The 14,427-nt window shown below is 34.1% G+C and overlaps 1 protein-coding gene across 1 annotated transcript in view; it reads right to left on the bottom strand.

The window, feature by feature from the left end:
* Positions 1 to 14,427, bottom strand: part of UGGT2 (UDP-glucose glycoprotein glucosyltransferase 2) — a 147,788-nt gene that overhangs the window by 63,212 nt on the left and 70,149 nt on the right. The window contains exons 17-20 of the mRNA XM_081047050.1: positions 8,077 to 8,241; positions 7,613 to 7,736; positions 7,418 to 7,516; positions 5,358 to 5,452 (exon numbers count right to left, since the gene is read on the bottom strand). Coding sequence (XP_080903176.1) covers positions 5,358 to 5,452; positions 7,418 to 7,516; positions 7,613 to 7,736; positions 8,077 to 8,241 — 483 coding nt within the window. The remainder of the gene's footprint in view (positions 1 to 5,357; positions 5,453 to 7,417; positions 7,517 to 7,612; positions 7,737 to 8,076; positions 8,242 to 14,427) is intronic.

Below are 14,427 nucleotides of genomic sequence, written 5' to 3'. Positions count from 1 at the left end.
TTTTTTTTTTAAATGATGTACAGAAGTCCATGGTATCCATTTTACTGATATTGGTTGGACATTTGCATTGCTTTTGTTTGGTGCTCTACAAACAGAATATGCATATCTCCAACTTTACAAGATGCTAAAACAGTTGGGACTAGTTTTCACTCCCATCAGCAACATATGAGTTTCATTATCACACTGACTTTTTAATTTAAATCATTCTGGTGGATATGTAAAGACATCTCATCAGGGTTTAATTCACTTTCTCATCACTAACATTAGACATCATTTAACATGTTCATTGGCCTCTTTACTAATTTGCCTATCCAAGCTTTGCAAGCATTTTTTCCTTTGAGATAATTATCTTTTTCTTACTGACTTATAAAGGTTTGAGTGCTAAGACTTCAGTGTTTCGTTGGCTATATGTATGCAGATAACTTCTGCCATTCTGGCTTGCCCTTTCAGTCTCTTGATGGTGTCTTCTAACAAAAAATCGTCCTTAATTTTAATGCAGTTAAGTTTATTGGTATTTTAATTCATGGCTACTGGGTTTTATGTTCTGTTTTAGAAATCTTTCCCTACTCCAAAGTCATAAAGTGTAATATATGCATGAGTCTGTTTCTGGGTTCTCCATTTTTTTCCATTGCTCTCTTTTTCTATCCTTGTGCTACTATGAAATTGTCTTCAATTATATAGCTTTATAAAAGATTCATATCCAGCAGAGCAATTATCCAACTTTCCTCTTCTTTAAGAGTAGTTTATTCCTGGTCCTTTGAATCTCTACATAAATTTGAGAATAAACTTGACAATTTCCATAAAAAATGCTGAGATTCATACTGAAATTGCACCGAAGCTATACATCAATGTTGGAAGAACTAACATCTTTACAATATGGAGTCTTTCCATTCATGATTATGGTCTATCTCTCCATTCACATAGTCCTTCTGATTTTTCTCTCAATATTTTATTGTGTAAAAGTCTTAAGCATACTTTGTTACACTTATTCCTAGTACTTGATATTTTTGATACTATTATAAGTGATTATTTAAAATGCTTTTTTTGTTTGTTGCAACGCTCAGAATTAATTCTTGTATACTGACTTGTTGATTCAGCAACCTGGTCAAACTAAAAAAATTACTTCTAATAATTTATGTGTATATTTATATGTATTTTTCTGTATAAACAATTTGGAAAAATGACAATTTAAAATTTTCCTTTTTGGTTTTAATACTGTTTGTTTAGTTTATTCTTTACTTGTTTAGGATTTCTGTATCTATGTTCATAAGTAAGACTGGCCTACAGTTTTCAATGATTTATAATGCCCTTTTAGGCATTTAGTTTTAAAGTTACGCTGGTCTTATAAAATGAGTTGGGATGTATTGCTTATTTTTCTATTCTCTGGAAAAATATTGGTGTTAGATTGGTACAGTTCACTAGTATGATCTTATGGGTCTGGAGTTTTCTATTTTGAGCATTTTTTCAGTTACAGATTTAATTCCTTTGATAATTAAAAATATCTTCTTCCTACCTCTGTTATGTCCACAGGATCTTGAGTAACATCCCCTCGTTCAGTCATGGTACTGACTGGGTCTGCCTCTCCATTTTTCTTGACCAGTTTTACCTGGTATTTTTTCCATTCTATTGATCTTTTCAAAGAACCAGCTTTTGGCTTTGTGGACCTTTACTAAATGTCTTCTATTTCGTTACTTTTTGTTCTTATCTTTATCTTATCTTTTACTTTCTTTGATAGAAGTTTAAGTTGCTGTCTTTAAATTTTAACATCTGTGCTTAGATGATTGATTTTACAACCTTTCTTTTTTCAGACATATACAATGTGATAAACAAAATGGGGAATGTTTAAATAAAAAATTTATTACATTGAAAGACACATTGCCATAAATCCCTCTCAAAATACTGCCCCTCACTTCAAACACACTTATTCCGTTGTTCTTGCCACTTTCTGAAGCACTTCTGTAAGTCCTCTTTCTGAGTGTCTTTAGTTCTGCTGATGTGGCTGCCTGGATGTGACTGAATCAAATTTGACTTTGGGGAAGAACCAGAAATTGTATGGTGCCAGATGCAGTGTATAAGGTGGATGAGGCTACACTGTAATATTTTCATTTCACAGAAATTGCCATATACAGAAGCGATGTGTGACATGGAGCACTGTGATGATGGAGGGTGATTTACGGCACACTTTAAAACACACCTTCTCTCAATCGTAGCTCACACCCGACTGACTGCCCTGAACAAGTTGAAACTTGTCACAAACTGTTACTAAGGTTCAGTGTGCCGCTTCCCATATTGAAAATTCCTGCCTTTCCGTTGGATGGCACTCAGCAGCAGCATTTACCATATTTTTTGATCACACCTCGTATAACACAGATTTAGCTATAACTGTTAAGTTTTAACGTCATTAAAATTTTCACTCATTTTAAAAATACTTTCAAATATGCAGTTTGTACCAACAGGTCACAAAGAAACACTTCTTCGTTTTCAAACATACAGAGATGCTCTACACTTTTCATTGGTTATTGGTTTCTAACTTAATTACAATGTAGTCAAAGAATACACTTTGTATGATCTTGATCCTTGAAAACTTTATGAGACTTGCTTTATAGCCCAGCATCCACAAAGATTTTTTTTAATGTTACATTTGTGTTTTGCAAGAATATATACTATACATTTTTCACTTTTCTATCATGCCCATTAGGTCAAGTTTGATGATCTTGTTATTCAAATCTTCTAAACATCCCTATTGATCCCGTGTGCTTGTTCTACTTGTTACTAAAAGAGGTGTGTTATCATTTCTTAATATGATTCATGGATTTGTCTGTTTCTCATTGAGATTTTGTCATGTTTTGCTTTATATACTTTGAGCCTATCCTCTGAGGTGAATTATTATGCTGAAAATGCTTTTCTATAAGAAAAATATTATAGAAAACACAGATTACTCTCCACTACCGCCCTGGAGGCAATGCCCTAATAACAACGAGCACCCTTAGTGCCCACATCTGTTTTTCTAACGGCTACTTCCCACTAAAAGGAGTTAGAAGTCTTTGGACAAATGGCAGATTATAGATTTGAGACAAAGAATAAAGGTGAGAAAGGGACATCCTGTTTGTCAGAATGCAAGAAAGTGCTCAGAAAAAGGACACAGAAGTTAACCTGAAGGGGTTCACTAGCCAAAACGGGACACCATAAGCATCTAGAAAATAAGCCATGTAAGGGACGGAAGACACTAAAATAAAATAAAATAAAATAAAAAGTCCATGAGCCAAATAATACTTGAAAATAAAAGAGAAAAACAATGCGTATTTGCCATCAATAGAGGGGACTTCTACAGTATCTCTCCTTTGAAAATTAGTAACTAAATATAAAGAATATAAAGAATAAATATAAAGAATATTCCTGGTAGTTTAATTCCAATTTGAAAAAATAAGACATATTTACAAAAATAAGTATTTACAAAATAGAGATTTAGCTACCACAACTTTATGCTTTAAATGTACTGTGAGACAATCTGACATTTATGTGCTTCAACAACAAGAACATAAGGAAAAGCTCAATACATACAACAAGATGCCATATCTGTATTTATACCTATATCTATACCTATACCTATATCTATACCTATATCTATATCAATACAGCAGTCTTGCCAGACATGTTTAAACTACACCTAAGCTTTAGATGTAATTTCTAGTATAGAGAAAACATATGGGCTAAAAGAACAAGTTAAAAATACTATAGGTGAACAATCCGTGAAATTCAGAATGTGGGATTTCTCTACAAAGCAAAGAGCTTGGTCTCTTTAAAAAGTGAATGGAAAAAATGTGGATGGGATTGTTTTACAATAAAAGAAACTAACGAAACGTAACAATGAAATGCACCGTGGAGAACTTTTTTTGGATCGTGGTTTGTAAAAAGAAAAGACATCTTTGTGGGAACAACTAAGAAAAACTGAATACAGTACTGAGTTAGTACTGATAATTATTGAATTAGTACTAATAATATGATAGTGGAATTGCAGTTATGTAGAATACCTTCACTCTTGAGAAATGAATGCTAAAGTACTAAGAGATGGTATGTGCTGATTTCTACAACTTATTTTAAAATGATCTGGACCATTCCTGTCCTGCCCCCACTCCCAAACAGATGGTTACACAAACATGGCGAGATGTTAACAATGACAGCATCTAGGCAATAGGTGTAGAAGTGCTCATTACATTTCTGAATATCGTGTGGCAATGAAAAGAAAACATGGCCTCCGAGAAACAGACCCAGGGAGCCATAAGGAGAGGTTCGAGTGAGATAAAGGCAGCAATTAAAAACAATCAGGATGAAATGAAGTGAAAATAAAAGAGACTGAAAATATAATACCCAAAAGAATAAAAATAAGAACTGATATCACAGAAAATTCATTGAATGTGCTAGATCAGGAGTCAACAAAGTACAGCCTGTGGGCAAAATCCCGCCTGGGGTGTTTTTATATAGTCCTCTAGGCAAGAATGGTACGTGAAATGGCAGAGCAGCCAGAATTGTAAGAGAGAAAATTAGAGAATTAGAGAAAGAGACAGACAAGAAGAACTGTCCTGGGATCACCCCATCCCTGAGGGTCTGTAAAAGTGCACGCACACCACGCTGTTCTCACTCAGGACACTCACAGCAGGGCCTGGGGAAGACTTTAAAGCATTTCCTGAATAAACACGGCTGAATAAAAAGCTACTCTGACCCAGGACGACTCCTAGAAAGTCAGGTATAAAAACAAATTTCATGGTGACAGATGATTACTAAAATAATCAAAGTCATCCTGGGCAGTCTGGAGGACTGTGTGCACGCCAAAGGTTTGATCACCTCAGGAATAAGTAGAAAGGGAAAATGCCAAGATACTATTCCGTGGGAGAATGTGAAGCAAAATTGTAAAATCTCTGAATTGTGAAAGTAGTCTCTGAGTCAGAACAGATCCAACAATAAAGCGTGAAAATGTAACTGGCTATGGGGACTTTAGCACAACCTATGACCAAAAAGTGGCTTGTGCTGACCCAGAGGCAGTCCCTAGGAAACCAAGATAAAAGAAAAAAACAAGGGGAAAAAACAAATCTGAGCAAGAACATCACAGATACATAATCAAGCCTTCAGAGGACAGCAGCCAAATTCCTGACTGCATCCTCATGAGAAACCCAAGCCACAACCACTCAGCTAAATCACGCCTGAATTCTTAAACCCCAGAAACTGTGAGACAATAAATTGTTTCTGTTCTAAACCACTAAGTTGTGAGGTAATTTGTTGTATAGCTAATACAAAACAATTTCATAAAATATTTCGGTTTATGTTTTCTTAGGTACTTTTATCTAAGCAGACTTACTCACCATGTGCTTTAATGCATTCAAAAGCAGTTTTCTCCCAGATGGTTTGTCAAAATCAGCAATAATCCAGACAGTAACTGAAGAAATTATACTGTCATCTGAAAATTTCAAATAGTTTAGTCAAACTAATTCTTTTTAAAATCAAACTAAAAGAAGGGGACATACCCAGTTAACAAAATACAAAAAAAAAATACAAATATTAAAATTAATCTTTCTGAAAAAAGTAAATATTGCTAAAAATTATACACCCATTTAACATACTTACAAAAATGCTAGAAGAGTAATTCATGATATACGCTCTATATAGACTCAGATACAAAACAGAAAGAATAGTCCCTAAGAGATACATTTATGGAATACTTCTACCAGTAAAGAAAATCATGTTATGCTTATCACAGGTCTAGTGTTGGCAAGCAAATCTGCCTTCTAGCTACATTTGTAAAAAAAAATAAAATTGATATTTATACCCAATATATATGTAAAACTGGGTACAATAAAGCTTATTAGTAGATACTAAAAACAGCAATATTTTATTAGCTTATGATTCCTTTGTTTTGTCTGGCTATTATTAACTTGGAATAATTCACATCATCTTATGCCAACAACAACAATACAGTTCTTTTTTCAGAAAAATTGGAAAATTTGGATGACACAGAAAGAAATTTTAATTCTGAAGACACAGTTACATGCATTTATTTCAGCCAGCCTTAGCATAAAACATCTGAAACTATACTTTTCTAGCCATCGTTAAAATCTAGAGAAAAAGGAGTCTTTTAGATCACATGACCTACTTAAAATAATTGTAAAAAATTTGCTATACCAAATGGCACATTATTTTCAAAGAAGAAAAGATCCCTCTTTACTGTCAGCACTTTTACCATCACAGCTAGTAAATTGAGAAATATTTCAAAAGCGCTAAGTAAATTTCTCACAATTCTTTATTTCTTTACATATTTACATAAAGACAAATAAGAGGAAATTAGGTGTTTCTTAAGTTTAGAAAATATCCTTTTAAATTGCAAGAGATTTACCCAAAGGCATTAATTACAGCCTAACGTCTTCTGGTGCCCAGAAGTAATTTTCGAAATACAGCCCAGAACCTGCTAAGTGTTTCTCCTATTTTTTATTCCTTATTTCTCTGTCTCCTTTTCTTTTTACTTTACATAGTCAAGATCGCAGCCTGCCAGAAAATGGAACTGTATTACACTTTATTATTTGCTGGACTTTGTGTAGACAGGTCTTTATCAACATAAAATTAAGGATCCGTTAGAAAGTAATTCCAGGGATATCTGGTCCAAACTTGGATTCTCAAAAATTGGTTGTGTGGCCTCTGCTTAAATCTCTCAGATATAAAAATTTGCCCCTTACTACATAGTTTATTCCATCTTTATATCACTCTCATTGGCTAGAGAGTTACTGCTTTGTATACTGAGATATAAATCAGCCTTCTTTTATGTATTGGCTCTCATTTTTCTCCCAAGAGCAAAGCAGGTCAAGTGAAACAAAGCCAAACAAAAAAACAACCAAAGTCTAATTATTCTCATCTACCTGAATAGTTCATTTTTGCCGAACAAATCTGAGGCCCCACTGCAGACTTCCCTGTCTGGGCGAAAACCTCATTTCCAAATACGTTCCTGCCTTGGTCTCCCCTCCTTTGGTTTAAACCCCAACTTAAGCAGAACATCCACATGTTGTTTAATGAGAGTTTGGAACTACTCTCATCTATTCTGGGCATTACACTTTTATTCATGCATTATTATCACTTTACATAATCTTGAAAGGGTTTTATTGCTTTCTTAAAAAGATGAAAATGGTATAGTTTGCTTTTTAAAAAAAGGCAAAAATATCCAAGATGAATCCCTCTGCACAGATCATTAGCTAGGACAGGAGGCAACATTTTCTCAGCACAATCCTTATATCCTAACCAATTATAAATTGTCAAATTGAAAACCAGGCCTTTAGTCAAATATCAACATATAAAAATGTATTATGCAAACACCACATTAAATTACAAGTTTGTGCTACTTTGGAATAGATTCAGGAAGATAAAACATGCTTATTACCTTCTTGGGTTAAATAATACATGTTGTCTGCAATCACAGCACTCTTGTCTTGTGAATCCAAGAAAAAGAAAGTAGAGAAATCTTCAACATCGGCAGTTACTGAAAAATTTCATATTAAATATTAAATAATGAATTAAGAAAACATTCTCAATTCAATAAACATTTGTAGAAAAGTATATGGAAATCTTATTTTACCTGATGTAGATATTAAATTAAGGTACTGCCATTTAGTGTGCAAAATCAAAGGATTTATACGGGGTATAACATTATTTTTATCCATAAGGAAATCAACTGCATTTGTTCGATCATTTAATGTTCCCTAAAATAATAAAAACATTATTTAGGAAATATAGGCAATTTATATGCATATGTTTTAAAGGTATGCAAAGAATACATTTATTGACTATTTAAATTAAATCAATCAATAATATGAAACTTAGGATTCTCATAAATTTTCACATAAAACTTTGAATTTTCATCCCAATTAAATAATTTTTCAATGTAATTATGCACAGATAAATTTAATTATTACTTTAAAAATCACTACTAAATGATCAGGATGGCAATTTTTACAAAATTAACTTTTGCTATTAAAATATGCTTAATACAAAAAATCATTTATAAATATCATTCATATTTTCTCATAAATGCTTACCTACCATAAAAACTTCCTCTTGTAAATATACAGTTGTATCCATCATTTTTTGAAGAACAGCCATTTCTAGTTCTTTAATATTCACATCTTCAAGGTTAAAGGATTCACCATTATAAAGAGCTTGAGGCAAAGGACCCAGGCCACTCATCTTATAAAAATTTGCTCCTGCCTATTTAGTTCAACAATATCAGAGAGTTAAACAGAATATGGATGTCTGAAACAGAAATACATAAGAAGAAAAAGGGACACTGCCACATTTTTATATGACATAGAAAAAATGTTAATTTTGCTAATTTTATCCATCCTTTTCAAACATTACTTACAGGAAAGTAATTTATCTACTTGGCCATATCCCCCACAAAACTGTATTTATGAAAATAGGCATATTTTCATGCGAGGGCTGGATTTGGCCTAGGGCCTGTAGTTTGCTGACACTTGATACAGGCTATGACATTTACTTTTTAAAAAATATCAGTTACCAGCATCAGAGATTCACTGATCCCCATATTTGTTTAATAAGCAGTTACTGAATTCATGCCACCCGCATTAGGCTAGACCCTGTGAATACAGAGCTGAAAGTCTGTCTTCAAGGGGTTCATCTATTTATACAAACAAAACAGAGGCATGTACAAGGTTCTATGGTAGCTCAGAAAAGAAGCATCCAACCAAGCCAGAATACACAGAGGAAGGGAACAGAGTACACTCTGTTAGGGAGTGACACCAAAAGTCTTACAGGATGAGTGAAAATTTGCTAGGGAGATAAGGTGGAGAAAGACATTCAAAGTGAAGAGAGACAGCACACCAATTAATGGAGGGGAAGGAGAATATGGCACATTTAGGGAATGGCAAGCCATTTGTGGTGTTTACAGTGGGGAGGTATATGCCTGTAGAGCTGTCAGATACGGGGGTCAGAGGAGATAGAGGCCAGATCATGAAGGTTCAACACCTGCATTTTGTCTTATGAGTAAATACAGTATCAGTAAACGATAGATTTGCTATTCAATACTAGGTATATTATAACTAGTATAGCCAACATTCTCACAATGACTCTATGCTAAGGTAAGTACTACTATTACATCCATTTTACAGATAATGAAACAGAGAAAGATGATCAAGACAAAGACATACCATTATAAAATTTCCAAACACCAGGGATAAAAAGATCCTAAAAGCTTTCAAACAGGAAAAATAAATAAATAAATCAAGCAGTAAGACAAAGAAATCAAAATCAGAATGGTATCACCGGTCTCAGTAATCTATTAGACCAGGAGACAGTAAAAGAAAGCATTCAAAATATGACAGAAAAATAATTATCCATTCCAACTATCAATAAAATACAAGACTCTGTTCTGGTTGATTCTTTCTGATTGATGGCTCTTGAAGCCACAAGAGTTTTTAAATATTTTAAGTAATACCACAGGACTGGAGGAGACCAAGTAAAGGCAGGGAGGTAGAAATGATTTCAATCCTCAATTATTATAACAGAAACTCAGCAAATAATATCTAAAACTTAAGACACATGGTACACAACTTGAGAAATACAAAAGAATAAGGCAAGATTCCTTTTCTTGAAGTACTTAAAAGTCCAGTTGGAAAGGGACTTTACATCCACATATAGTATGTATAAAATGGTAGTTAATAGTAATATCGGGTTGTGAATATCAATATTTAAGGATAACATGGTGCTACTCAGATATTGTTATGGCAACTGATAAGTGGTACATTTTGGCTATCTAATATTATCTCAGCTTAAATGCATTTGTATCACACCATATATTGCCATTGTATTTACCTAGAACAGACATGAATAAATCCATTTCTTTCTGTATCCAAGTTAAGTTATAAACAATATTTTGAAACTTTAAATATATTGAAAGAAATTAAATAAGTACTTTGAATATTTCCTATCTAGCCTTTCTTAGGAATGCATTTTATTTCAATACACTTAATATCCTCAGGGATGTAGGTGTTACAAAAGGCTTTAAATGATACAATTGACTTGAAACAGAAGAGGTTTCTTAAGAAATAAAGCATATACAACAATTTAGTGAAAAATCAAATGAGTGGTTTCAGATTAATAAAAAAGGGCAAACCAAGCAGAAAAAAATTTTTACTCTTGAATGAGAAGTGATTCTTAGTATCACCATTATGCACCTATCAGTTATGCTTAAGATATGATATTTGCACAAGTGCTACTTCCTAGGAAAGATAAGTCTGAATACAAATTGTATTCCATCACTTACTAGCAGGCCATAAAGAGACCATATCTATTGAAAAAAAGGAAACAAAAAAACAATGTGTAAGTACGGAAAACTTACACGACTCCTATAATTAACCAAATAGGCTGTCAAAGCAATCTTCTGCTTTCAATCTGTGCAAACAGATCCCTACCAGTACTATATATGAAGTATGATCAAACAAGACAGTGAATGTTTAAATTAAAAAAAAAAAATTATTACAGTAAAAGACACGTTGCCATTAATCCCCCTCAAAATACTCTCCCTCACTTTGAACACACTTATTCCATTGTTCTTACCACTTTCTGAAGCTGTTATGGAAGTTCTCTTTCGTGAGTGTCTTTAGTTGTGCTGTTGTGGCTGCCTCGATGCCCGGAATCTATTCAAAACGTTTACCTTTCATGGTCATTTTGACTTTGGGGAAGAGCCAGAAGTTGCATGGTGCCAGATCCAATGAATAAGGTGGATGAGGACACACTGTAATGTTTTTATTTGACAGAAATTGCTGTACCAGAAATGATATATGACATAGAGCCTTTCCACTGTGATCACAAAATACAGCAAATACTGCTGCCAAGTGCCATCCAATGGAAAGGAATCTTCAATAAGGGAAGAGTCACTTGGAACCTTAATAACAGTGTGTGACAAGTTTCAACTTGTTCAGTGTAGTCAGTTGGGTGTGAGCTACAGTTGAGAGAAGATGTGTTTTAAAGTATGCCATAAGTCCTCCTCCATCATGATAATGCTCTGTGTCACACATTGCTTCTGGTATATGGCAGTCTCTGTCAAATAAAAACATTATGGCGCGTCCTCATCCACATTATTCACCAGATCTGGCAACCGTGCAACTTCTGGCTCTTCCCCAAAGTTAAAATGATTCAGGACATTGAAGCAATTACGACATCGCAACTAAAGACATTCATGAAAGAGCACTTCTAGAACTGTTTCAGAAAGTGGCAAGAATGATGGGATAAGTGTGTTTCAAGCAAAGGGGAGTATTTTGAGGGGGATTAATGGCAACGTGTCTTTTACTGTAATAAATTTATTATTTATAAACATTCACTGTACTTTTTTATTACACCTCATAAAATTTCCCTCTCTACACAGGAGTACTTATTAAAAAATAACTTTCTTTTTTCATTTTCTTTAGTGCCATGAATAACTTCATTAAAAGAGAAGCCTCTATGAAACTTGGCCCTAAAAGAAAACTCACGTTAGTTGCCTTTTAAGTTTGTTTTTTAATTATATGAAAATATAAATGGGGAAAAATCAATGAAATACTTTCTCATTTCAGAAATAACTATTTGGAAAATCATTCTTATAAAAGTTAAAAAAATATGTAATTCCTATCACATTGGTTTTTTATTTTTCTTTTTTTTTTTTTTTTTTTAATTAATTTTATTGGGGTGACAATTGTTAGTAAATTTACATAGATTTCAGGTGTACAATTCTGTATTACATCGTCTATAAATCCCATTGTGTGTTCACCACCCAGAGTCAGTTCTCCTTCCATCACCATATATTTGATCCCCTTTACCCTCATCACCCACCCCCCACCCCCTTACCCTCTGGTAACCACTAAATTATTGTCTGTGTCTATGAGTTTTTGTTTCTCATTTGTTTGTCTTGTTCTTTTTGGTTTATATACCACATATCAGTGAAATCATAGGGTTCTCTGCTTTTTCTGTCTGACTTGTTTCACTTAGCATTATTCTCTCGAGATCCATCCATGTTGTCACAAATGTTCCTATATCATCTTTCCTTAACGCCGAATAGTATTCCATTGTGTATATGTACCACAACTTCTTTATCCATTCATCTATCGAAGGACATTTTGGTTGTTTCCATGTCTTGGCCACCGTAAACAAAGCTGCAATGAACATTGGAGTACACGTGTCTCTATAGAGAAATGCTTTTATATTTTTGGGGTAGATACCCAGGAGAGCGATTGCTGGGTCATATGGTAATTCTATTCGTAATTTCTTGAGGAACCTCCACACTGCCTTCCATAGCGGCTGCACCAGTCTGCATTCCCACCAACAGTGTATGAGAGTTCCTTTTTCTCCACAGCCTCTCCAACACTTGTTACTATTTGTTTTGTTGATGAAAGCCATTCTGACTGGGGTGAGGTGATATCTCATTGTGGTTTTCATTTGCATTTCTCTGATGATTAGCGATGTTGAGCATTTTTTCATATGTCTATTTGCCATTTGTACATCCTCTTTGGAGAAATGTCTCTTCAGGTCCTCTGTCCATTTTTCAATTGGGTTGTTTGTTTTTTTGTTGTTGAGTTTCATGAGTTCCTTGTATATTTTGGATATTAGCCCCTTATCAGAGGAACTGTTTGCGAAAATCTTCTCCCATTCAGTTGGTTGCCTCATTATTTTGTCAATAGTTTCTTTTGCTGTGCAGAAGCTTTTCAGTTTCATATAATCCCATTTGTTTATTTTAGTTTTTACTTCCATTGCCTTTGGAGTCAAATTCATAAAATGCTCTTTGAACCCAAGGTCCATAAGTTTAGTACCTATGTTTTCTTCAATGCAGTTTATTGTGTCAGGTCTTATGCTTAAGTCTTTGATCCATTTTGAATTAATTTTGGTACATGGTGACAGATAGCAGTCCAGTTTCATTCTTTTGCACGTAGCTATCCAATTCTGCCAGCACCATTTATTGAAGAGGCTGTCTTTCGTCCATTGTATGCTTTTAGCTTCTTTGTCAAAAATTATCTGTCCATATTTATGTGGTTTTATTTCTGGGTTCTCAATTCTATTCCATTGGTCTATGTGTCTGTTTTTCCGCCAATACCAAGCTGTTTTGATTATTGTAGCCCTGTAGTACAAGGAAAAATCAGGGAGTGTGATACCTCCAGTATTGTTCTTTTTTTTTAATATTGCTTTGGCTATTCGGGGTCTTTTGTGGTTCCAAACAAATCTGATGATTTTTTGTTCTATTTCTTTAAAAAATGCCATTGGGATTTTAATGGGGATTGCATTAAACCTGTATATGGCTTTGGGTAATATGGCCATTTTAACTATGTTGATTCTTCCAATCCATGAGAACGGAATGTCTTTCCATTTCTTTGTGTCTTCTTCAATTTCTTTCAAAAATGTCTTATAGTTTTCAGCATATAGGTCCTTCACATCCTTGGTTAAGTTTATTCCTAGGTATTTTATTCTTTTTGCTGCAATTGCAAAAGGAATTGTTTTTTCTATCTCTTTTTCTGAGATTTCATTGTTGGTATATAGGAAAGCAATGGACTTTTGTACGTTGATTTTGTAGCCAGCAACTTTACTATATTCATTGATTGTTTCTAATAGCTTTTTGGTGGAGTCTTTAGGGTTTTCTATGTATAGCATCATGTCATCTGCAAAGAGTGACAATTTAACTTCTTCATTCCCAATTTGGATGCCTTTTATTTCTTTCTCTTGCCTGATAGCTCTGGCGAGGACTTCCAACACTATGTTGAAAAGCAGAGGTGATAGGGGACAACCTTGTCGTGTTCCTGAACGTAGAGCAAAGGGCTTCAGCTTTTCACCATTAATTATGAGGTTAGCTGAGGGCTTGTCGTATATGGCCTTTATTATGTTGAGGTATTTTCCTTCTATACCAATTTTAGTAAGTGTTTTAATCATAAATGGATGTTGTATCTTATCAAATGCTTTTTCTGCATCAATTGATAGAATCATATGATTTTTGTCCTTTATTTTGTTTATGTGATGTATCACATTGATGGATTTGCGAATGTTGAACCATCCTTGTGCCCCGGGGATGAACCCCACTTGGTCGTGATGAATAATCTTTTTAATGCATTGTTGTATTCGATTTGCTAGAATTTTGTTTAGGATTTTAGCATCTGTATTCATCAGAGATATAGGTCTGTAGTTTTCTTTTTTTGTGTTGTCCTTACCAGGTTTTGGTATCAGGGTAATGTTGGCCTCATAAAATGAGTTAGGGAGTACTGACTCTTCTTCAATTTTTTGGAAGAGTTTGAGCAGGATTGGTATTAGATCCTCTTTGAAGGTTTGGTAGAATTCACTGGTGAAGCCATCTGGTCCAGGACTTTTGATTTTGGGAAGGTTTTTGATGACTGATTCAATTTCGTTACTGGTGATCGGCCT

The sequence above is a fragment of the Rhinolophus hipposideros genome (genome assembly GCF_964194185.1).
Source record: "Rhinolophus hipposideros genome assembly, chromosome: 4".
NCBI lineage: Eukaryota > Metazoa > Chordata > Mammalia > Chiroptera > Rhinolophidae > Rhinolophus > Rhinolophus hipposideros.
Note: the sequence above shows the minus strand (reverse complement) of the source record. Positions and strands in the feature narration are given on the sequence as shown.